The sequence below is a fragment of the Panthera onca genome, chromosome E1 (assembly GCF_046562875.1).
Source record: "Panthera onca isolate mPanOnc1 chromosome E1, mPanOnc1 haplotype 2, whole genome shotgun sequence".
Lineage (NCBI taxonomy): Eukaryota > Metazoa > Chordata > Mammalia > Carnivora > Felidae > Panthera > Panthera onca.
This window is the reverse complement of record NC_138352.1, coordinates 56,272,904-56,297,236: the sequence shown is the minus strand read 5'-3', so window position 1 is coordinate 56,297,236 and position 24,333 is coordinate 56,272,904. Positions and strand designations below refer to the sequence as shown.

Sequence of the window (24,333 nt, the reverse complement as noted above, 5' to 3'; positions counted from 1 at the left end):
TTTTAAAGGGTTGATAGACCTCATTAGGGCCTATTCTTGGACTACCTAAGTATCTAAGGACTGTAGATTTTCCCTTGTTCTCCCATTTTCTCCTTTTCCTTCTTTCTTCCCAGCCACGGCTCTCTTCCTACCCCTCATTCTGTCTCCTTCCCCAGCTTCTTCCTACAGCACTGTGCAAAGAAATCAAAGAGACCTGGGCTTAAATCCAGCTTAATCACTTACTAGTTTTGGCTTCCCTGTTTGAGAAAGTATGGGTACGTGTCAGAGAGGAAAGCAGACCAAGTTCCTGGATCTTGCTGCCAGAAAGAAAATTAAACTACTTGGGCCTAAGACTATCTCTGGGGTTTACCACTAGGTTTCTGTAAGGGTTCCCAACACCCTTTATAGTTACAATAGTTTCAATAGTCATATTAATGATGCATCTCATATTTTCCAGGAATAGTCACGATTCCAAAAGCCTGTCCTGTTGTTCCAATAAACACCCTAGTACATACAAGATCATACCTGAGTTTGCCTTGGCGGGGGGGGGGGGGGGGGGGGGGGGGGGGAGACACAACACAGTGTAAGTAGAGTCAATCTTGGTGAATATTTCACTCTTCAGTCTTAATTTCTTCAGGACTAGGGAATAGATTTTTTTTGTCCATTATATTTTGTCTGTATTCTTCCTTTCTTAATTTTGCAAATCTTTGGGAATGGAAAAAGAGCCAAGCAGAGAAAAGGAGGTAACTATTTATTCACTCCACAAACATTGAGCACGTGGATGTACCATACACTGTTCCGGATATGAAAAGTCCCCACGCTGAAAGAGCTTTCAATCTGATGGGAAGAAAAAGGCAACAAAATAAATACATAGTATGCCAGGTGGTGATAAGAGCTATAGAAAAACAAAACAAAGCAAAGCACAGACCATGGATAGAGATTGGGAAATGAGCTGCAATTTTAAATAGGTCTGAAAAGACCCACTGAGAAGATGACATTTAAGCAAAGACCAGGAGGTGGGAAAGTGTATCAGTGTCACTACTCCACTCAGATCCCCTTTTCTTTTTCCGCCATTTTTGTGCCACCTCTTTCCCACTACAGTGTAACATCCGGCACCTGCAGGACTGCCTGGAAATGACACAGAGGAACACCTGCCCCAGCACCACACTTGCCCAATCCCCCCACCATAACCCCAAGTGCAGGGAAGAAACCAGGCTGGAGGTGCTGGACAAAACCAGAGAAAGAAGGTACTGAGATTCTTGCTGAGGCTTTCATGTATCTTACATTAATCTTTTATAAGTCTTAGATGCTTTTATATTAAAAAGGTGGTTTCAAGTACAATTGACCCTTGAACAACATGGGTTTGAACTGCACACGTCCACTTACACGTGGACTTTTTTTCAATAAATATATTGGTAAAATTTTTGGAGATTTGCAACTATTTGAAAAAACTTGCAGAGGAACTGCATAGCCTAGAAATGCCAAAAAAAAAAAAAAAAAAAAGACAAAGTTAGGTATTACTGTTAAGAATATAGTATGTATTGGGGCACCCGGTGGCTCAATCGGTTTAGCGTCCAACTTCGGCTCAGGTCATGATCTCCAGGTTGACGAGTTCGAGCCCCAGGACGGGTAGTGTGCTGGCAGCTCAGAGCCCCGAGCCTGTTTTGGATTCTGTCTCCTCTCTCTGCCCCTCCCCCGCTCATGCTCTGTGTCTGTCTCAAAAATAAAAATAAAATAAACATTAAAATTTTTTTAAAAGAATATAGTGTATAATACAAGGCATAAAATATGTGTTAATCAACTATTCATGTTATCAGTAAGGCTTCCAATCAGAAGTAGGCTATTAATAGGTAAGTTTGGGGGGAATCAAAAGTTACAGCTGGATTTTCTACTGGGGGGGGGGGGGGAGGAGGGCATCTCTAACCCATCCCCCTAATCTCCCTCCTTCAAAGTCAGCTGTACATTATCTCAAACACCACTCAGACTACCTGTCATCCTTTGATGACCTCTCTTTTAGTCGTCCCCTTCAATTTCACTTATCTCCATTTATGACTATGAAAATATTGAGAGCGGAAGAATTAGACAAAATGTCACTTATGCCTGGCTTTGCAGACTTCTAGAAATGTCCTCATCTCTGCTGGCATGCCCAGGATGGTGGCTAAGAGCAACCCAAAAATTCAATCAGTCAAATGTCAACAGTGTTTTCAAGTAATTACAGATTCTTCTCCCTTCACAGCGGCCCACAGCATGGGTCAGGTGTTTATATACCCAAGGAACGGGGTACTACCCGGTAAACCAACGTACTCATGGTTTGGTGGAAAGAGCCCTGGACTACACCAGAAAGCTGCCTCAGTGCACATTTATTGAGCATCTAACAATGAGCCAAGCCCTAAGTAAGCACTGGAAATAGAAAGATGATCAACGCAAGATGACTGAACCTTTGCTCTCAAGGCCCACAATACGCTCGAGATAGCAAACACAGTCTGATACAAGAGAGTGGGTACACAGTATCATAAAGTTACCCAACTACCGTGGGAATTCAGAGGAAGGACTATTGGGGGAAAGTTCCAGGAGGGCACCACAATGAGAATCTGAGCAGGATCCGGAAGGACAGAGGTGTTTAAGCTGAGAGTGGGGATAAGGCAAGGCAGCACTGGGCAGAGACGGGTGGCATCCCGGCGCCGCAAGGGCGCACAACCTCGGGCGAGGGGATTTACATCTCTGGGCCCCGGCTCGGAAACCTGGCAATTCGACTCCCCTCGCGCTTGGAAAAACTGAAAAGGTCCGTGTTGCTTTTGGTCAAGGGTTAATGCCCAGCCGTTAAAGCAGGAAGCCCTGCGAGGCGCCCGTGGGGACCGAAACTCCGCGAACCGAGTCGTCCTCGCCTCCACCCCTCGGCTCGCTGAAGTATATACTCTTGTTCCGAGAGAAAGAGCAAGGAAGAACCCGGAAAAAACAACCACTACTCCCCCCACCGCCGCGAGCGCGGTGGGGGCCAGGCCCGCGCGGCCGTAGTGGTTCTGGGCCTTTCTTCTCGGCGCGAGCCCCGCCGTCTTTCGGCCCCGCTCGTGGAAGCCGAGGCCCACGCTTCCCGCCACGCCACCTGCCGCCGTTCGGGCTCCGCGCGGTCGCCGACCGGGCCTCGGCCGCCGCCGGGCCCCTCCGCCCACTTCGCCGTGACGAATCGGCGCCAGGCCTGAAGAGTGCCCACATTCGGGGGGTTTGAGGAACGTTTGTGGCCTGAAAAAAAATCCCTGACTGGACCAAACACCACCGCGTCCTCACCTGGAGGTTTCCTTTTGCAAAAGAGTCGGGTGAGGGCTGGAAAGCAATTAAAAAGAGTGTGGAAAGTGCGAGTGCGGACGCTCCGGACGCGAGGGGCGGGGCGTGCGCGGGACAAAGGAAAACGAGGCCGGAGCTACGGGCGCTTTTTCTGCCCGCGGGTGAGTGTTTCCGACTGGGCCCGATGGGGTCGGGAGGGTGGCGAGTCGCGGTGTCCCTGCTTGGCTGGACCTCGAGTTCCCGGGGGTTGCTGAGGTTCAGGCTGGGCCGCGGGGCCGGAGCTGGGGGCCGGTTGCGGCCTCCTTGAGGCCTAGCGGAGCCGGAGCCGGGAGGGAGGTCTATCTCGGGCCCCTCCTCGGCGGCAAGATTTGCCCCTGCCACTAGCCCCGCCAAACTGGTCAAGGCACCCATGCATTCCCTTCTTTAGTGGAGTTGCTGGTGAAGTGCCTTCTCTACAACAACCTAAAGGAAACGACCTCAGGGGAAGCCCTGGGGCAAGCCAAGCCCTTGGTCCCTCCCCCCCAGGAAGGTGGTTTCCCCTTGTTTCGGCAACGACCGAGGAACTTGTGGCTTAGAGTGGAGAGCGAGAGCTCTGAAACAGTTTGGCCTGGGTTTGAAACCCGGCTCTGGCACTTCCTGGCTGTGTGGCTTTAGACAAGTTACTTAAACTCGCCGAGACTCCCATTATTCCGGTGTAAAGTAGGTTATCAATACATACCTCGTAGGGTGGTTGTGACCATGAACCGAAATAAGTGATAAGCCTGCCCCGTATAAAGTGTTCAACAAATAGCTAGTATTTTATGCCAGGCACGGGGGATGGATCCAGTGGCAGACAAATGTACAAGCTCACGCTTAGAATTTATAGTAGCAGACGAGAGCAATAATTTAAAAATATTAACAATAAAGTGTGATGTACCAGGGAGCTTTGCCAATTATTGTCAGGGATCCCCGCAGCAAGGCCTTCTGGATGTTGACAGTCCCTCCACCCACACCCCACCCACTCCCTAATGTGAGCGGAAGGAAATCTATCTGCACCGGAGTCCATGGATTCTGCCCCTTCCTTAAGAGGGAGAGACCCAGGTTGGGCCATTGAAAAATTTCTTTCCACACAGTCCTCTTATTCCTTATGCTCCAGGGAATTCCCTTAAAATGTAGAATAGAAGCAAAAGCATCATGCTTGTTTTCACGTAATGTTCCATGAAAGTATTCCAGTAGTCATAGAAGTTATTTGCTTCTTTTTTAAAAATGAATGCTTGTCTCTTTGTACACATCGTGTGTGATGTATTTTGATGTGAGGAACAAGCTCACGCGTGTATGGTCTTGTTCTGAGCTGGTAATATTAGGACAAAATGCATTAAGAATTGAGCTAGGTGCTGGGACTGCAATAATGAGTTAGATGGTCTCTATTCCACAATCTAGCCATATTAACAGGTATGATACAATGTAATGAACAATATTATAGATCTGTAAATTGGATAGGAGTACAGATGAGGAAGCAATTCATTCTTCCCGGGTAATTTATCATGAAAGTTCCACTGTGGAGATAATATTTTGAAATGGGCTGTGAAGGGTTAATAAGAGTTTCTCAGGTAGACTCTCAAAGTTATTCCCAGGAGAGAGAAAGTTATTTGCCACCATTAGAGAGCGTAAAGCTCATGATCATGCCAGTTACCTTTTGCGTTGCCTCCAGGAATAAAATGCTGCCTTGTTTTAATAGAAGTTGTTATTCTAAGAGGAAGGTAAAGCTGCTGTTCATCAGTGATCTGTCAGTATCTGGTAGGCCTTGTTGGGGTGGGCCCTGATAATACATCACATTTTATTGTCATTGTATTTTTATCAGTTTAATTAAATGTTCACATGGCATTAGCAATATGTTTTCCATGCAAGAGGTGGCCCAATATCATAAGAAGAAACTTGGAAGTCTATGTCTAATATTAATGCTAATATCCCCAGTAATTTGTTTTAGTTGTTTAATTCTGATGAGCCAAATGACCTATAAGAACTAGTTAAATATGCAGAAAATTGGATTATTAGAAGATAGTGTAATTTTACTAAGAAGTACCAATTTAAACTACCCTATTCTTTAGGGAAACATCTCTTATGCTTGCTGAGTTTTGATTCTCTTTTTTTTTTTCTTTTTTTTTTCTTTTTTTATTTTAGTGTCTCAGATTCATTCTTAAGGAACTGAGAACTTAACCTTCCAAAATGTCAAGTAAGTTTCATTTTTTATATTTATCAATCTATTAATAAGAGACTAATGCCCTAGCAAATGGGAATTCCAAAATACTCTCATTTTTTTTCTTCAAAACAGGACCATTGGTAGTTTTGTTGCATAGTATTATATCTCAGTTGTTTACAAGAAGTTATTTATTTTCTTTCAAACAGAAAGACCATCTTATGCCCCACCTCCCACCCCAGCTCCTGCAACAGTAAGTTTTAATTTTCTTGTTAATGTAATAGCCAAGTCTGGCCTTGATACAAAAACCCAGATGTCTTCCAGTGACAGTCACTCAGTCATCACAGCAACAGGATGAAAAATTCAGCCAAAAAACAGCACTTCCTACTAAATAAAATAACTCTTTGCATCTTACCTTGAACCAACCCCAACATTTAAAGAAACATACTGCTGAAATTCCAACCTCCTATGCTCAGTTCTTTTTTTTAATGGGAAATAAATGATAAGTTTAACACCTCTTTCTAGTTAATCTGTCAAGACTCTTAAAAGTTAATATTGAGTGAATGCTCATTCTGCCATTTGTTATTATTTTTAAACCTAACCTTCAAGTGGTTACATTTTTCTCTCCTTGTTTATATATAATTTTCATATTAAATCAAATAGTGAAGCTTCCAGTTCTATAATAACACTCATTGTAAATGTTTATTTTTCAAGCTGTTTAAGTAAGGATTTCATTATCCGTGGGTCAGATCCTGCCTATTGAATGTTTCAAAGTTTCTAAATACTTGTGAACTAGGTTTTTCACCCAACAAGTTCTGGCCCAGCTTGGACAGCATGTAAAATAATCATCCAATCCACAAAACAGATATAACAGGAACTGTTCAGGCCTTGCTGAAATGGATTCCTTGTTGGGTTTTTTTTTTTGTTTGTTTTTGTCTTAAAAAACAAAACAAAACACTGTTAACATTGACCATAGCCTACAAAAGCAATTCTTTAACAGCTGTCAGCCCTCCTTCCTTACCCCTTAGCCCCAAAATTACAGGCTAGTCTACTAATTAGGTCCTTGTGTAATTTTTTTCTCCACTCCATGACTCTTCTTACTAACCCTCAGATGTATGCTTTAGTTATGTTTATCAACAATTTGTTTTTCTTAAGATACTTCTTAAAAGAGATACCGTATCTCATGTTCTCATTTCCATTTATGTAACATACAATTTCAGAAGTTACTTCCAGTACTCTTAAAGTCCTGTGTTTGGTTTGTTTTCTTTCTTAAATCAAAGAACATTTCTTAATGACCATCTCCTTGGCACTCTGCTAGTGGTTATACAGGTGGAGTTGAACAGTTGAGATTCCTGACCTCAAAGAGCTAACCATGTACTTCAATTTTGGAAATGGTATAATTGTAATGTTTTAGTTTTTATTTTTTTTAATTCCCTTACTTAATTTTCTTACATTGTGATTCTCATTCTTTATGCAACCTTTGAAGATGTCATTTTGACGTAAATATTGCCTCTGACACTGTATAATCTCTTGAAGACAAAAACTTGATTTTTTGAGATAACAAAAATAGCTCGAAAACCAAGTGTCCCCTTATGACTTCTCAAATGTAGAAAGGGATTTTTTTTTTTTTTTTTTGGCCTTTCTTTAGTCCTATTTCTGTACCATTGTAATTTCACATTGACACATAAAATACAGAAGACTAGGGATTAGGACATCCAACAGAATGGATATTAAATGAATTATCCTCCTTCCTTTTCTTTTTTTTCCATTACCTATTTACCATCACCACCACCACCACCACCAATACCACCACCAATACCACCACCACCCAAATGTACCACTCCAAGTAACATACACTTCTTTTGTGCCTTTGATACTTCATCTGTGTTTTGCCTACTTAAATACGCTTAATTTGCGTCTTTTATACCTATACAGACTAGAATTGCTCAGTTGTTCTCCTAAAGAGTTGCAAATGTAATATCTGCTTGAATATCTTTCTTTTGGACACTTAGGATATGTGTAGCGGCATGTTTTAGAAAATTGTGTTTATAACAGCTTCAGCTTAGTTGGGGTGTGTTAAGTGTATTTTACATTCTACACGTGAAGACTAATACTGTTAATTGCATGTTAAAATTAAATTAGTTGTTTTGATTGAGTTTCATTAGGTTAAATACCCTACTTTTGGTTTCTCTTTGCTACATCCTTTTTATGCATTCTACCTTGATTCTCATGAACATCGGATGTCATTGTTTTAACCATGAGGGCACTACTGTCTAAGAGCCCGATTGTGATTACATCAACATACAATTCAAAAAGAAAAATTCCATTGCTGCAGTGAGCAGCTGTGTTTTGAAAGGGTCAGAGCTATCAAGAAACTAGATGAAAAAGGAGAGTTCAAGTCTGTCGACTAGAAAAGTAGTTTGCATTAAAACTAAATGCAGAAAGTGTTCATGATTGACCTCTGGGTGATGGATCAAAGAAGAGATGGAAGAGAAAGTCTAAAAAAGAAAGACTGGGTTGAAAAGATGAGATAGCACCCCAGAATTAAATCCATGCATTTCTTACAAGTCTTTGTTTTGAAATCATGTATGTGACATCCATTGAATCCCACATATGTTCTTTTCTATTGACAACTCTGGCTTCCTGATTTGAGTATCTTTTCATTTCTCACATTATATAGAATGATTTAAAACTGTCTTTGAAAACAATCCATTTCTTGTTTTTATTTGTTTTTAATAGATAAATACATTGGCAGCATCTACATAACTGTCAAATAAATCACATTTTGTTTTGCATGTAAAGTGTTTTCAGACTTCTAGTTTATCACACTTCAAGCCTTCCTATCTCAGACATGTATTGCTAAGTTGTTATGTTATTGACCATAAAGTAATCCTGAGTGTTTGACACACCTCAGTGTGTTGCTTATTTCAGAAAAATCACACACATTCTCACTCACAACAAACACCACTGGCCCCCCCGCAAAGAGGAAAAAAGGGAAGGAAGAAAGAAAGAAAGAAAGAAAAAAACACTTGCAGACTGGTTTCTCAATGAAAGAAAAAGAACAATTACAACACATCATTGCTTGTTTAAATTCAGGTTGCTTTTGCATGCCATATGCAGATCATTTTTCATTTCTGTGTTTTCCTCGTTTGAGCTCATTTCTCATTCGTGTTTTTGTCTCATTTGTTTCCATCAGCAAATGCCCAGCACACCAGGGTTTGTGGGATACAATCCATACAGTCATCTCGCCTACAACAACTACAGGCTGGGAGGGAACCCGGGCACCAACAGCCGGGTCACGGTAGGAGAATCAACTATTACAGCATCCGGCAAACAACTGGATTTGACCAGAAATGCCTCCAGAGTTAGGTCCTTTTGAGTCATCAGCACAGCCATCTAAAACAATTTTTTTAACCTGGCTTTTTCAGTATTTTAAACATTCGTTGTACGATTGTACACTGGAAAAAAAAGTAGTGAGATCTGGATATGTATATAGAAGAAAAGAAGAATCCATTCTGTTTGGTGGTTGGTAGAGATAAAGCCCTGGGCACTGCTTATACTATATGTAGACAAACCTAGAATTTATTACATCTAAAATACCCTTTTTGAGATAAAGAGTATCTTTCATTTAAGGTCATTGGCGTCAAGCTCAAGGACTCAGTTTCTTAATAAAAGCCGGGCTTACGGACCTGAGCTTTTTTCGGTGGCCCACCAGTTTGAACTGCTACACATAATTGTTTGTCTTTTGGATTTAAGAGCTGACTTTCTGAGATTCATTTCTCTCCAGTTAAAAAGAGAAAAACATTTTCATATCACTTCAAAGAATTGCAGAATGCAAGTTGAATGTGCCAGACCATTTTGAAGTGCATTTATAATCCATAGGACAAGGGTATGATTTCTGTAACTGACGATGTTTCATTTAAATGATCAACTTAAGACACCCAAATTGGGTAATGTACTTCACATTTTCATTTTAGAATCATCTTAAACTACAGTCAAAGAAGCTTAAGTACCAAAGAAAGATAAATGTGAAAATGATTTACCAAAAGTAAATAAAAATAAATCCAAAAGCCAAATACCTACATACATTGGAATGTGGCATTGGTGAGAATTTTTACAACCCATAATGGCTGTAAAATTTTTAATACTTGGTTTTTGTTTGCTGTATTCATAAATAATTGAATTAATGTGACTTCAAAAGAGCCCTCTCACCCTGTAGTCAAGCTAGAGCAGAAAGCTTGTAACTATCAAACTGTATGTCTATCTTGGTAAGCATATTGCTTAACTTGATAGTTTTGTTTGTCTAAATTTTTCATTGTTTCTGCATAATTTGTACTTCATAAGCATATCAAGTTTTATGTGCCATGCATATTTCATGGTATCTGGAAAGAATTTTGACAAGTGTGTGTATGTATGCATTTCACAATGCATACAGTTTTTATGTGCATCGGTACGTGTTTTTCCCTGGCCTAAATGTGTTTCACAGGTATAATGGGTGGCAAGGTTATCCAATGATAAAGAACATGTAATTTAAACAAGGAGCAGAATCAATTTGGGTCATTCATGTTAATGCAGAAAATTATTCATGGGGAGTGAACAAGAGAATGATTACATTTTAATAGCTCTATACAGTCAGCTCTTGATTATCTATGTTAATGGCATAGAAATGGTGATAAGTGTAATATTAGAATCATTTGTATTTCAGTTTGTATAAGCATTTTGTTCCTAACTTGGATGTATCTGCGGGAATTCTCTGTTAATAAAGAGAGATCATTCAGTAGGAAAAGGAAAGGTCACTCGCTGTCTCAGGGCCTGTGAGTCAATGATCTGTTTCTCATTCCCTCTTGGAGATGTTAGAACCCAGCATTTGCATTGGGCACTAGTTTCCGGGTCGATTAGTGCAGGAGGGTTGTTGGGCATAGAAAATTTAGTATTTTGCTTCTTTGTGGTGGTTTTCTTGGTATCATTGTCCTCAACACCAGATTGAAGTGTAATCAAACTGCTTGCTAGACTTAACCTGAAGGGCCTAGAAACTGAAGGGTTTCAGCCTGTGTTAACCCCAGCCCCTTCAACTTTTAGTCTTCTCTCCTTTAGGTCACTGAATTGCTGTCTAAGAAAATTAGTTATGCCTGAAGTTTCATACACCTTTTTTGTATATCTAACTTAAGCTTTGTTATGACTTAATAGATCGGATTTTGACCATGATAAAAGTGTTTTATTTTCAAATGATCCCAATTATGTGTTACCTTTTTTTTTTCTCCCCTTTTTGGCTCTTAGTTGGTATTATTGTTTGCAAATAGTCTTAAGTCAGTGATTTGAAGGAATGATTCTGTGAAACCCCATCAAGTAGCTTCCTTTAGGCTCTACAGAACATCTGGTTTCCCTGGTGACTCTCATGCACTTGAATGGTTTTGAGACTATATGCAGTGTGTTGAAACCTCTTGGAGTACCAGTGACAGCTGTGAGATGGAATCCATTCCTAGTCAGTCCTTCTTCCCGAAGGTGATTAGCATGCTCTTAAGTACAGGTGTGAAACCAGGTAGAGACAAGATGTTAAACACAGCTTATTTCTGTACTGCAATGGAAATTCCATCCTAGAAGGAAACCCTTAAATGAGACCCTGCCAGAGAAAGCAGGGAATTGGAAGAAACAACAATAAAATCTCTTGAGTGGCCAAAATAAATTTCATAAAATTATGGTGATTCCCAGGAATTACTCTCATGTGAGCACAGTTGTGACAAGCATAGTCACACAGTTACTTTCCCCAACTCATTGCCAGTTAGAAAATGTAAAGGTGGACAGTTGCGGTTAGAGGTAGCTTTCTTGATAGAAACACGTGAAAAAACCCTCCAAAAGCATAACCACTGGGCCATTTGGTAAAGGGGCCAGCAGCTTTTCACTCCTCAAGCTAGAGGACTACAGGAAAGCAGGGGTTGTTTCTAATGGACTCTTCTCAAAACAAGGTTAAAGTGTCTTAAGTGCAAACTGGTTTTGTGTGTGTGTGTTTTTTCTTTAAGAGTAATGTTTAAGGCATTGTAGAAGTCTGCTGAGATGGCAAATAAATTAGGGATGTTTAGTGATATAAATCTTCAGTGTCCTGAAAACCTGCTAGAATTTAACTTTGTGATTCTTGTTTTGGGTTTTCTTTTGTTTGTATTTATAAATTGACTATCATTGTAATGAAAATACAGCCTCAGTATGTAGACGATTTAGGTACCTTCCTTTGGAAGAAAGGAGGAGAAATAAGCAAATCCATTAATATTATCAAATGTGGTTCTCTGAAAAGTAATCAGAGCAAATATTACTAGAACTTGTTTTTAAAGTGTTTTAATTTGATATATTTAAACAGACCTTTTAGAATTCTTTCTCTTAAAAAAAAAATCTGTGAGTGGCGGTCTACCAACTTCAGTTATTGGCATAATTCCAACTTTATTTGTAACCCACTTCATGGAATTCTGAAGATTTATGTTGGAGATGCTTTCTAATAACTTTATGAATGAAAAATCAGACCTTTGTGTGTCTTGCTCTGAACCCATGATTTAAGTTTAGCCTTGTAGGAGTTCCCTCACCCCTCGTTGAAACTGCTGCAGACCTGGAGACAGATCTTCTCTTACTGGCTGTTCAGATCACTGCTGTTTACAGTTTCTATCCCTTGTGGCTCACCTCCATTGCCCGCTGCTGGCTAAAACAAAACAAAACAGGGTCTGTCTGCATGGGCACCAGCATGAATTATTGTATAAATGTATAGGAGGAGTGGAAAGAAGAGTGGAAATCCTGCTTCAAAGGTGATATGCTTTCTAACAATTTCATGTATGAAGAAGCAGAGTTACTGAAAAATATATAAGGATGGAGGAAGACCCTCCTTGGAGGAGGAAGCGTTGTTTGAAAACAGTGTAATTGGGGCACAGATACACTAATCTCTGAGCCTTGGACAAAAAATAAGGTTGTAATTGATGTCCCAACTCAAAAGAGGCGTTTGTCCAGGGTTTTATCATAACAACTGAAGGGCAAGGGAACAAAATGTCACTAAGTCTCTTTATAAGGAGTTGCCAGTCTCTGTCTTTTGATAATTAGAGTGAAGCCAGCACCTCTTCCCCCTCCCCCAAGCCTGGCAAGGAGAATCAATATCAGTTGTCTCCTAGAAACTGGGGGGAAATATATGATTTGGCCATGATTAATTTATTCTGGGTCCTACATCAAATGTAGTCATATATGTTAAAATGAAAATAAGTTCAGAGAGAAACACTCTTGGATTGGAGTTATCTGGGGTGCTCACTAGAAGCTCTTTGGTATCTCTTGCCTAGATATTAGCCCATAGAATGAACCAATCTCTCATTTTTTCTGCTTTGGTTTTTTTTTTCTCTAACTCACCTTTTTCTTCTCTAGCTCACCTTTTTCTTTACCTTTTTAAAAAATATTTTGTCTTTCCTCTTGTTTTCATTTTTCTTTGTTCCCACCAACCCCAAAATTTTTAAATCGATATAAGGTAAGGCCTCAGAAATAACTTAATTGGGCCCTGTGTCTGCCATTTCTCTGTTCCTGATAACTTATTTACTCCGGCACTGTTATTACGACTCAGGACAAGAAAAGGCATGACTTTAGTTTACGCTTTTGGATCCCCTCAATACAAACCACTAGATACAGACAGAACCTTAAGAAAAATAAAATGTCTAGTCCTGATAAAGGAAATAAGGGTTGTTGTTTTTTTCTGTTTTTGAACCTAGGAGGTAGTTTTTGTAGGGGTGTCATTCATGTGGGGGTGCAGTGTATTCCTGAAGCTGTCCGAGTAGATACAAAGCCCCCCTCAGACTGTGAGTGTGGTAAGTGCTGAAAGAGCCCAGACTCGGGCAGATAATCAAGTGTTGACTGTATGTGTAATGGTAAATTAAGCACAACAAAAGGGTGCTAGGTAATGTCCTAACATGGGACATGTGATATGTAACTCTATATTTTTGATGTATGGATTATTATGTAATACTTTGTTTGTTCTTACAGCCAGGTTGTCAAAGCAGTAGCAATAAACTGCTAAGTAAAATATTTTAAAATTTTGTGCCTAAAGTCATTTTCTTTATTTTCTTTTGATGTGAACATTTCTGAATTTGCAGTGATAGCTATTTTCAGTGGAGAAAATATAAGAATCTTGTATCCATGGACGAGTAGAAGAAAGGCGCATTAGAATTTGTTAAGGGACTCTCTTTTCATTTTGCTGGTGAACTACTTGCGATTGAATAATGAATATATTTAACTCTTTTGTAGGCCTCCTCTGGTATTACGATTCCAAAACCCCCAAAGCCACCAGATAAGCCGCTGATGCCCTACATGAGGTACAGCAGAAAGGTAGGTGCCCAGGAGCCAGAGGGGAGTGAGGACTGCTGTCTTTGCTTGTTTGCTTTCCATCACATTTCATAATGGCTTAGCCAGTTTTTCTGTGCACAGAGGGAAGGATAAGGAATTGCAGTTTTTAAAGAACTTAGTTCTGATTTCAGAATTCCAGAACTAAAATCCAACAAGAATAACATGATTAAATAAAAATGGTTTAAATCCAGAAGGTAATGTTATGTAGCCAATATATAGTCTTTTGAAGAAATTCAGTGACGTGAGAAAAGTGTGAAGTGAAAAAAGGAATACAGGACTACATCTGTTTATTTGTGTCATATTTTTTATTAAAACAGTGGCAGCTATATGTTAGTTTGAAGGAAAAAAAGCCCAGAAGGCAGTAGTTGTCTCCAAACAGTGTAAGCTTATGGTAATTTTTATTTTCTTTACATTTCTTAAATTTTCCCACATGTTTTTATTTTGTTCTGTTTAGTTCCATTTGGTGACAAACCTATATTCTCTTAAAATGACAAACACAGCCAGTGTCTTTATTAATGACAAGAGCATTTAGCATATTTGCCACTATTTAGAAATTTTGGGTCATAATTACTGTACATGTATTTGAAGATAAGGTCTGTTGTGTTAGCAGATTAACCACTTTCCTTCTAAATTCTGTGAACCTTTAAAGAGACAGAGACTGTTACTGGGTTAGTTCATCTGAACTGTTAACAGTGATCGGAGATGTCTGAGATCTGCTGTGTATTAATCCAGCAGAGTATAGATGAAATGAGATTGGCCAGCTATTGATAATTGTTGCAGCGGGCTGATCAGAACACAGGAGTTTAATACAATTCCCTCTGCTTTTGTTCATGTTTAAAAGTTTCTGTATTGGGGTGCCTGGGTGGCTCAGTCGGTTAAGCAGCCGACTTCGGCTCAGGTCATGATTTCGCAGTCCGTGAGTTCGAGCCCCGCGTCGGGCTCTGTGCTGACAGCTCAGAGCCTGGAGCCTGTTTCAGATTCTGTGTCTCCCTCTCTCTGACCCTCCCCCATTCATGCTCTGTCTCTCTCCGTCTCAAAAATAAATAAACATTAAAAAAAAAAATTTTTTTTTTTAAAGTTTCTGTATCAAAAAGTATTGTTAAAGGTCTATATTTTTAGGCATCAATACTGAAATTTCATGTTTCCTTTTTAAGGTCTGGGACCAAGTAAAAGCTTCCAACCCCGACCTAAAGTTGTGGGAGATTGGCAAGATTATTGGTGGCATGTGGCGAGATCTCACTGATGAAGAAAAACAAGAATATTTAAACGAATACGAAGCAGAAAAGGTAGAATGGGGACCACAGCGGGATGGAGACAATATAAAATGCATAAACATTTGCTTGTTGTATAGAAAAGAAACAAAAGATCTAATCAGCTAAGTCTGCACTGTCTGTCTGCCTGGGTCAAGTCCCTTAATTTTTCTACGCTTCAGACTCCTTGTCTGTAAAAAGGAAATCATTTTATCTTTTGATATTCGAATGAGATAAAGGTATTCATATAACCTGTAATATGTGAATTATAAAACTGAAAAACATTTGAATTTCAGATAGAGTACAATGAATCTATGAAGGCCTATCATAATTCCCCCGCATACCTTGCTTATATAAATGCAAAAAGTCGTGCAGAAGCTGCTTTAGAGGAAGAAAGTCGACAGAGACAGTCTCGCATGGAGAAAGGAGAACCTTACATGAGCATTCAGCCTGCTGAAGATCCAGATGGTAAAAAAAAAAAAAAAGTGGGGTTTTGTTTATGCATTCTCTGAGAAGTAAAATTACAAGGAATCTTTTAAGTTTGTTTTTATTTCCTATCCTCAATGGAAAACAAAGCATATTTAAGTGCCATTTCAGTATTTTCATTAATTATTTTAAGATCTGTGTATGAATTTCCCACAAGAAAAAGATATCTTTGTTAGTGCAGAAAATAGCAAAAACTATTTATTGTTTATCAGAATGTTTATACTCAGAATGCAGGAAAGGTTTTTGAGTCAGAATTTTGCCTTACCTGCTTTTAAAGAGCTGAATGCCTTCTTATGTCCTGTTTTCTTATTGGTTCCTTAAGCTTGCTGAATTAAAGGCTCTTAAGGGAGAAGGTTACTGAGTGGGTAGAAGTATTATAAATTTGTTTGCCATTTAATTCAGAAATCCAACATAACTCATGGTGACACGTGAGGGAACACATACAAATTTTATGCACATGTACAAATGTATACACATACAAATAGCAGAGCTTCCTGATGGGCAATCTGTGACTAGGTTGCAGGCGTACAGATTAATCCCGGGTTCTCCACAGCCAGGCAGGGTCTGACACTGCAAGGAGCCTCAGAGTTGGCCTCCTGCAGCTATGAGCATTCTCCTCCACGAATCAAGCCTGCTGTACAAATAACATTTTCTCCCTGTGTGGCTGTGATGTGGAAAAGGCCAGAAGCTCTAGCTACAAGTAACAAAAACATCAAGAAAATAATTTAAGATCCCATAGTGGTAACAAAGAGGAAGCTTGTAAGAACTTTAAAAATAACATTGAGGGAGGAAGCAATAATGTCACCTAAACACAATGAATAAACATATACCCAGAAGGAGAGGAAAAACAATGGTTTTTTAAAAGAATGGACTGGGATATTGATAGATATTCACATAAATACAGAGTAGAATAGAATACTGTAAATAATAATAATAGAGTAGAATACAGACTAGGAACAATGCCTAGTGTTAAACTCTGTTTAACAGAGTCAGCAGTGCTTAGGACACACTAGCAAACACAGACCAAAAATTACTCAGATTGGATGATTAATGCAAGAAAAACATACTGAACTAAAAAATAGAAGAAGATCCAGTCTACAAATAATTGAAAAGATGGTGAGGGTTCAGTATAAGAGTACACGGAAGCCACAAGTAGAAACAGTTAACAGTCTTTGTTAGGTGAAAGGTGGCTGCATGAACATCGAGCAGGATTGCAGAGATTCATTCAGAAACAGTCTTCAAAAGATCTCTTCTCTGTTCCTCAGACTTTGGCCCATTATGTTTTGTAAGTTTAAGATAGGAACTTAAAGCTGCTGGTAAGAAAGTAAGGTGAAAATAAAGATGCCAGGATAAGAATAACTTTAGACCTTGGACTTATGCCCCTGAACTGAGTAGAAAGAGGAAGGTTTGGGAGGTGAGGATGAGCATCAGGCCAAGAGAAGGGTGGTCCCTGTGAGCACAGCAGCTGCCAGCTTCTGTTACAGAGAAGGCATACACAGTTTCCACACAAAGCAGTGAAAGGTTTTTTAAATGGCATTTAGAGAATATTCATGAGATCAAGTAAATAGCTGGAAATTAGAAAATAACCAGAAAATATAAGCCTACTCCTTCCCCCCAAAAAACCCAAATTAGACAACTAGAAGTGGCAGGAAAGACAAGTCTAGATTGCTAAGACTTGATTTCCCCTCCAAGTGGTCAACACTGGCTCCAAGTAATGAAAGAAAACATCAAAAAGCAAATACATATATATAATTTAGAGGTAGCACGAATATACCATGTATAATCTCAAGTGTGAATATGGAAAACTTCCTTAACAAATAGAAAAGGTCACAATCTTTTTAAATAGTATTCTTTCTTTCAGTAGTTTTAATTTTAGAAGTATATGTCCTAAAGAAATTACTCGAAAGGAGACAAAAAGTAATTTGCACAGCAGTTTGTAGCACTGGTATTATGATGATGGGCATTTTAGGAACTACTTGATTACCAAATGATAACGGAGGTGCTAAACTGTGATAGAGCCACACAATTCGGGCCTCTAGCAAAGTTTCCTAAACCATGGTCCCTCCACCTTTGGTGGGCCACTAAGATAGTTTAGGTGGGTCGGAGAGGAACTTCTATTTTAATGTGTATTGCTTTAGAGGGAGCTTTTTTTTTTAAGTGAGTTAATTTAAATAAATATGTTAAATAAAAATAGTACAGATTATTATCAGGTATGTCCAAAATCATGGAGGTGATAGAGCAAGGGTTGAGAAGAAGGAAATACTGTTTCATAGCTATTAAAGATAAGCATGTGAGCCTGATCCATACTATATATGTATGAACTTGAGTGAATGAAAACAAAGTAATAGCTTTACAGACTGGCAACAACTATATTTGTATGTGGATTAATAAAAGTAAAATTTGGTATTAAACATTCATTTCCTATAAAATTACTTTAGGGCTTTAATGGTTTTTTAATCGAATGAAATGTATATGCTGGTCTGGGAAACAGTATTGCTAGAGATAATGTTTTCTCCGCGGTGGGCATTTTCATTATTTTGCTATTAAAATTAAACAGAGACAAAGACACTGCCCGGTTCAGATGTTGTCATTAGGTGTAAATGCCTTAAATTACTACCAAAAAAAGTGAACCATTCAGCAGCATTTCACTTTTGCTGTAACATGCAGCCTTCCCGTTGATGGATTTCCAGGCCAGAAGACACATGGCTATCTCATTTGTGTTTCAACCAAATCCTTCTAGACACATATCATCACTTAAAGATTTTGTGAGAAAAACCAATACCTTGGCCAGTGAACATGTTAAGTCCTCTGTATGACTTTTATCACGTGACTGCCCCGGTGCTCCCACAATGCCCTTGTTAGGCCCCATTGTTAGACCAGTGAGGGCCATGGCTCCTTGGTAATAAAGCATTAACATTGTTACTCTCCTGTTTATGGTTACTGGTGACCTCATTTCCAGAACATCTTGTTTATTCCAGATTATGATGATGGCTTTTCAATGAAGCATACAGCCACCGCCCGTTTCCAGAGAAACCACCGCCTCATCAGTGAAATCCTTAGTGAGAGTGTGGTGCCAGATGTTCGGTCAGTTGTCACAACAGCTAGAATGCAGGTCCTCAAACGACAGGTCCAGTCCTTAATGGTTCATCAGGTAAAGTCACAAACTGTTTGTTATAATAAGTTGGGCCTGTGTCACAGACCCCCAGTGGCGTGATTCTATACCATGCAGCGGTATGCATGTTAAGTATTTCTGTGTTCATCGTAACCTGTTCCTGATTCGGAGAAGAGCTAGAGGAAACGGAGGTTTCCCAGGGATTTAATAAGTTGTTAAAACTGTAACAAAGACGCTTGTGATGGAAAGTATGTCCATTCAGGATTTTAAGACATCCTATCATCCTTTACTGCTTAACTAAATATTTTTTTCTGAAGAAATTAAGCCTGAAACAATATTCTTTAACAGCTACTTGTTAATTGTAATCATTCCTCTATACTGCATTTTTTGCTTTTAAGATCTTAGCTAGACACATTGTGTAATAAATGATTTAAATAAAAAATTCAAAATCTTTGTCACACTGTTAAAAAGTATAGACTACTACAGGGGTGCCTGGGTGGCTCAGTCAGTTAAATGTCCGACTTTAGCTCGGGTCATGTGATCTCATGGTTCTTGAGTTCGAGCCCCACGTTGGGCTCTGTGCTGACGGCTCAGAGCCTGGAGCCTGCTTCAGCTTCTGTGTCTCCACCTCTCTCTGCCCCTTCCCTGCTGGTTCCATTTTTTTCTCTCACTCAAAGATAAATAAACATTTTTTTAAAAAAGTATAGACCGCTACAAAATGAGATGTATTTCCTGTGTTTGACATTTGCTTTTGAGAAAGTAATTCAGTAATAAGAAAGCTGGATCCTGTGTCTTTCAGCGAAAACTAGAAGCTGAACTTCTTCAAATAGAGGAGAGACACCAGGAAAAGAAGAGGAAATTCCTGGAAAGCACAGATTCATTTAACAATGAACTTAAAAGGGTATCAATTTAATGTGTTCACTGTACTTTTTATCACTGTGTCTGTTATTGTTTTTCTCATTCTTTTTTCTAAAATAGTGTTTTTATTGAATGTTACTCACTTTCAAATAGAATTAACTGTGCTATAACCAGTAAGATCTTTGTTTTATGAAATTATTTCCATTTTCTGGCAAAATTGCAGTGGGTTTAAAATATAAAAACACACACGTGCTAAGTCCGTAGACTCTGGACCCTCTGGTGTTTTAATTTAAACTCCTGCAATCATGAGTTTGTTTTCATTTTATTGAGATTTATTCATTAAATGTTTTCATGAAATGTAGTTTACAGTGTGTACTTTGTATTAAAACAAGTACATCTAATGTTAGGTAGCTTGAGATAAAAAATGGAAGCCTTGTATATAACCCAGTACTTTCAGCATCGCCTCCCCAACCGTTCTGCAGTCCTTAGGGTTACGTGGCTGCTTTCTTTTCCTGTAGACACAGAGTTTCAGAGCAGACCTAGAACCATGTTTTTTCCCTTCCTGTATACATGTACATAGTTCCTAGCCAAGAAAGCCCCCTTTTGAAATAAAATTTCTCTGGTTCAGAGATTGTAAGAAAAGAACATTAACTAAGAGAGTTTTCTCTCTTTCTGTTAGTTGTGCGGTTTGAAAGTGGAAGTGGATATGGAAAAAATTGCCGCTGAAATTGCACAGGCAGAGGAACAGGCTCGCAAAAGGCAGGAGGAAAGAGAAAAAGAGGCAGCGGAGCAAGCTGAACGCAGTCAGAGCAGCATGGTTCCTGAGGAAGAGCAAGCTGCCAGTAAGACTGAGGACAAGAAGGATGATGAGAGTGTCCCAATGGAGACAGGTGAGCTGCCAGTTGACAGCAAAGTGAATGTCAGGATTATTCTCTTTGTGATCTACACATTTCTCTGCAAATCTTAATCTCTGTCCTAGATTCAGCTAAAATGTTGGTGTCAACACAAAACAGCAGTGGGGCATTGGTGTTTAGTCTGGCTATTTGAGGTCTCAGGTATTTGCCCAGATCGAGGCATCATTTTCTAGCTTGGGAATATAAAGTATAATGATACAAAGGTTAGGATCCTGGCCCTGGAGTCAGACAGATCTGGGTCTGAACTCTTTCACCACCTGCTAGCATATGACTGGACAAATTATTTAATCACAGGTTCTTTGTGTAAGTACTCTGGTGCCAGCCTCTGAGAAGGAGTGCCCAAGGATAAATAAGAAAATGTATATAAAATCATTTAGTATTGGATTTGATGTAGTGTTGGCAGTCAGTATTTTAGCCTTTATTGCTAAAATGTGATTTGTGGTTGTTGCTTTTAAGGATCAGGGACACCTGCAAGGGACACCTGCAGGCCAAATCCTTTCCCACTGCCTATTGTCATAAATAAACTTTTTTGGAATATAGCCTTACCTGTGTGTTTACATGTTGTCTGGATGCTTTGGGGCCACCACAGTGTAGTTGAGTGGTTGCAGAGACTGCCTGGCCCATAAAACCTGAAATACTTGACTGTCTAGCCTTTACGGAAAAGACTTGTTGACCCCATCTGAGAAAAGTTCTTACTACCAAGCCTACTGCTTTTCCTGTTTAAAAGCATTTCTCAAAGCACAAAATAACATGTCAAACTCACATAAAATATTGATTAAATCAATTACTTGAAATTTTGAGATCGCCTCACCTTAGGTACTACTTTGACCCTGTCCCGTGCCCTGTGCAAACAGGACTGAGCTCAAAGTATCATGGGAAATACAGCTAAAGGCTCCCTGGACCATCATTGCAGAAGGGGGAGGGACAGTCTTCATACTTGGTATTCAGCTGACAGTTTCTGATTTGACATCAGGAAAACATTTCATGGAATATAGATCTCTTTACCAGATGTTTCTACAAGATCTAATTCAGCAGATTAGCATTTCAGATAGTCAGATTTTTAAGTTTCATTATCTGACTCTTTTTCTGCTTTGAACATATTTTTTATCTTAACAAATTTGGAGCATGAGCACATTTTTGTGGTTAAAGCAGGAGCTTGAGAATTAGGGTATGGAGTATGATTCTTTGCTTATTTTGCAAGTAGACAGAACACTCTGTCCTTTGCCTCTGTTCTGTCTATGAGTAGAACATGCCTGTATAGTCTTTACTTAGATTTTATCCTTCTAGCTAAAGAAAAAGACGAAATTGAGAATATTAGAATAAAAACTTCGTGCTCTTAATTTCGTACAGAAAACAACCCAGCATGACATTTAACAAAGTACCTAAAATATCTCCCTTTTATCATTTCCACACCTGCTTTCTTACTAATTAAATCCAAAGCACTCCAGAACAACATTGTCCAATGGAAATAAAATGTAAGTCGCTGTGTAATTGTAAATTTTCTAACGGCACTTTTTACAAGTAAAGCAGAACAAATGAATTAATATTAATAATATATTTATTTGTTTAACCCAGTATGTCTTGAACAAGATTTTAACATGTAATCAATATTTTTTTAAGTATGACTTTTTTACATTCCTTTTTCATACTCAGTTTTCAAAATCTGATGTGTATTTTATACCTGTAGCACATCTAAATTTAGAAGCTAAATTTTCATCAGAAATACTTGATCTGTATTTAGCTTTTGTAAATTTACAGCTAAAAAGTAGATTTGCAAACCCAAATTGTTTCAGGGGTGCTAACAGTTCCTCAGTCATGCTGGCTCTTAATATTACTCATGGTGAGCGGCTACCATGTTGGACAGTACAGCTCTAGACTGTCAGCATAATTAGAAGAATGAATTTGTGTCTTGGAACTAACAGTGACAGATGTGTGGTTACAGAGGAGACACATCTTGAAGAAGCGACGGAGAGCCAACAGAATGGTGAAGAAGGCACATCTACTCCTGAGGACAAGGAGAGCGGGCAAGAGGGGGTGGACAGTATGGCTGAGGAAGGGACCAGTGATAGTAACACTGGCTCAGAGAGCAACAGTGCAACCGTGGAGGAACCACCAGCAGACCCCACACCGGAAGACGAGAAGAAAGAATAAATGTTGCCTTGTTTTATGTGTTCTAAATACTTTTTTAAATGAAAAAAAGATGTTTTTTGAGTTTTAATGGTGTTATGTGGTTTGTGTATTAATATTTTTCTTGTCCATATCTCACCACCAAATGCTTTTGGACCATTTAGCATCATGAGCCGAATGGCACAGTCACCTTTCTTAAGCCGTTGTGAAGATGGTTCTTTTCTTTGGGTCTTATTTCTAGCCCTCGACTACTGAAAGCCTCAGAATTTAAATTAATTGAGAAAACACCCACCTCTTTTAGAGAGTTCTCCTTTGATGCTGCACAATCCGACTCTTACGAATGCCTTCCTATAGCTCACTGGGGTGCTTACCAAAGCCATAGCTTTAAACCTCCCGGTCCCTGTCAACAGTCTCCTGAAAGTCCCTTTTCCTGTAGCCTTCCACAAAGAGTAGCTTCTTGAAAACGTTATCATGTATGAGTATGTATTTGTTCACTTACCCTTTTTTATTTTTAATCAATGTCACATACCAAGAGTTGTGTTAAGGAGTTGACTGCAACTGAGCTTGGGTCGTATTGATCCAGAAATAGTTTCCATAGGTAGAGTAGTTACCAGCTTCTGAAGTAGTCATTAAAGTCAACATGGCACATACACATTACGTGTACTGCTTTTTGTTATGATTAATATTGGGTGTGTTCTGATAAATTCATCCTTATTGTACAGGAAAAAAAAAAATTACTTTTTTACCAAGTTTTCCAAAGACAGAATAAATCACAAAGCTTAAGGAATTGAATAGTCTTGCGGTGAACTAGACAACTTCAAAATGATTAGCCCATTTCCAGAAGGAAAACAGCTGGGAATTAAGTTCATCCACTTGGAATTGTTCTACAATAATCAAAACGTTCAAAACCTCAAGGCTCAGGATCCCATAGATCAGAGTCTACCTTTTTGATAAATTCTTAGTAAAGTCTTGGAGACTAGAAGAAAGATAGTTTGTGACACGTATGCGTCCCAAAAACTAGAGTAGATTTTTACTGAATAGTGGTATATCTGATGGTATATGTTTCTTAAAGGTCCAAATGTAATAAATAAGTGGAAAAAAATGTCTCTGTGTTTTTAATGCACTATTTTTATGCAAAGCAAATACTTTGTTACTGTGACATCAGGGAGTGGCCTCACACAGCCATTATAGATTTGCATCTTCAGGGCCCTTCTATCACCCAACGATGTCTGTAAACTGCTGCAGTAGCAAGTTCATTTGTACAAGACACTTAGAAAAATCCATCTCCTTATAGTCATGCCATATATAAAGGTTGGTCTTTGACTCTAAAAGGAAGTATGTTCCTACATTTAAAAAAATTTTTTAACATTTACTTATTTTTGAGAGAGAGAGTGTGCAAGCAGGGGAGGGGCAGAGAGAGACGGAGACAGAATCCAGAGCAGACTCCAGGCTCTGAGCTGAATTTGGACACTCAAGGGACTGAGCCACCCAGGCGCCCCTCTACATTTAAATTACCTTTGAAAAGGTGGGTAAATAAGCCCTCAACTTACATGGAGAAAACTCCATACGGACAGGACTTAATTCATAGTGATGTTTTTTATAATTTCCTGCTGTTGAGCTCACAGCACATAGTAACCACGGCTGACTCCACTCACTCAGGCGCCAGAGACTGAGAGGGGAAAGGAAGCTTGATACTGGGTGGGAACAACCCTCGATCTCTTTTTCTAAATAGCATATGGGATCTTTCTTCTGTTTGTGAATTGAAGAACCAACTGGTCAAATAGATCAGTTTCT

The 24,333-nt window shown here is 39.2% G+C and overlaps 1 protein-coding gene and 1 long non-coding RNA gene across 9 annotated transcripts; one reads left to right on the top strand and one right to left on the bottom strand.

Moving 5' to 3' along the window:
* Nucleotides 1-713: 713 nt before the first annotated feature.
* On the bottom strand, nucleotides 714-3,375 carry LOC144614301 (uncharacterized). Of its 2 annotated transcripts, XR_013551971.2 has the most exons (4): nucleotides 2,721-2,813; nucleotides 1,968-2,031; nucleotides 1,501-1,691; nucleotides 714-816 (listed from the first exon to the last, which is right to left on the bottom strand). It is a non-coding gene; the product is annotated as an uncharacterized LOC144614301 (long non-coding RNA). The 2 variants fall into 2 exon arrangements; XR_013551972.1 differs by lacking the exons at nucleotides 1,968-2,031; nucleotides 2,721-2,813 and adding an exon at nucleotides 3,265-3,375.
* Nucleotides 3,308-23,911, top strand: SMARCE1 (SWI/SNF related BAF chromatin remodeling complex subunit E1). 7 transcript variants are annotated; one of them, XM_060646128.3, is made up of 11 exons: nucleotides 3,308-3,422; nucleotides 5,422-5,473; nucleotides 5,647-5,690; nucleotides 8,634-8,738; nucleotides 13,694-13,774; nucleotides 14,947-15,078; nucleotides 15,339-15,510; nucleotides 18,507-18,679; nucleotides 19,440-19,541; nucleotides 20,178-20,388; nucleotides 22,335-23,911. In XM_060646128.3, the coding sequence occupies exons 2-11, from the start codon at nucleotides 5,467-5,469 to the stop codon at nucleotides 22,628-22,630; spliced, it is 1,323 nt and encodes a 440-aa protein (XP_060502111.1). In that variant the 5' UTR covers nucleotides 3,308-3,422; nucleotides 5,422-5,466; the 3' UTR covers nucleotides 22,631-23,911. The 7 variants fall into 7 exon arrangements, with proteins under 7 accessions (XP_060502111.1, XP_060502113.1, XP_060502116.1 ...); XM_060646130.3 differs by having other exon boundaries at nucleotides 22,355-22,630; XM_060646133.3 differs by having other exon boundaries at nucleotides 22,206-22,406.
* Nucleotides 23,912-24,333: the final 422 nt, after the last annotated feature.

What these genes read in the sequence shown, in the direction of transcription:
- SMARCE1 (XM_060646128.3), top strand. An exon ending in GCACCAACAGCCGGGTCACG is followed by an intron (nt 8,739 to 13,693) that starts GTAGGAGAATCA and finishes ACTCTTTTGTAG; the next exon opens with GCCTCCTCTGGTATTACGAT. An exon ending in ACGAATACGAAGCAGAAAAG is followed by an intron (nt 15,079 to 15,338) that starts GTAGAATGGGGA and finishes TTTGAATTTCAG; the next exon opens with ATAGAGTACAATGAATCTAT.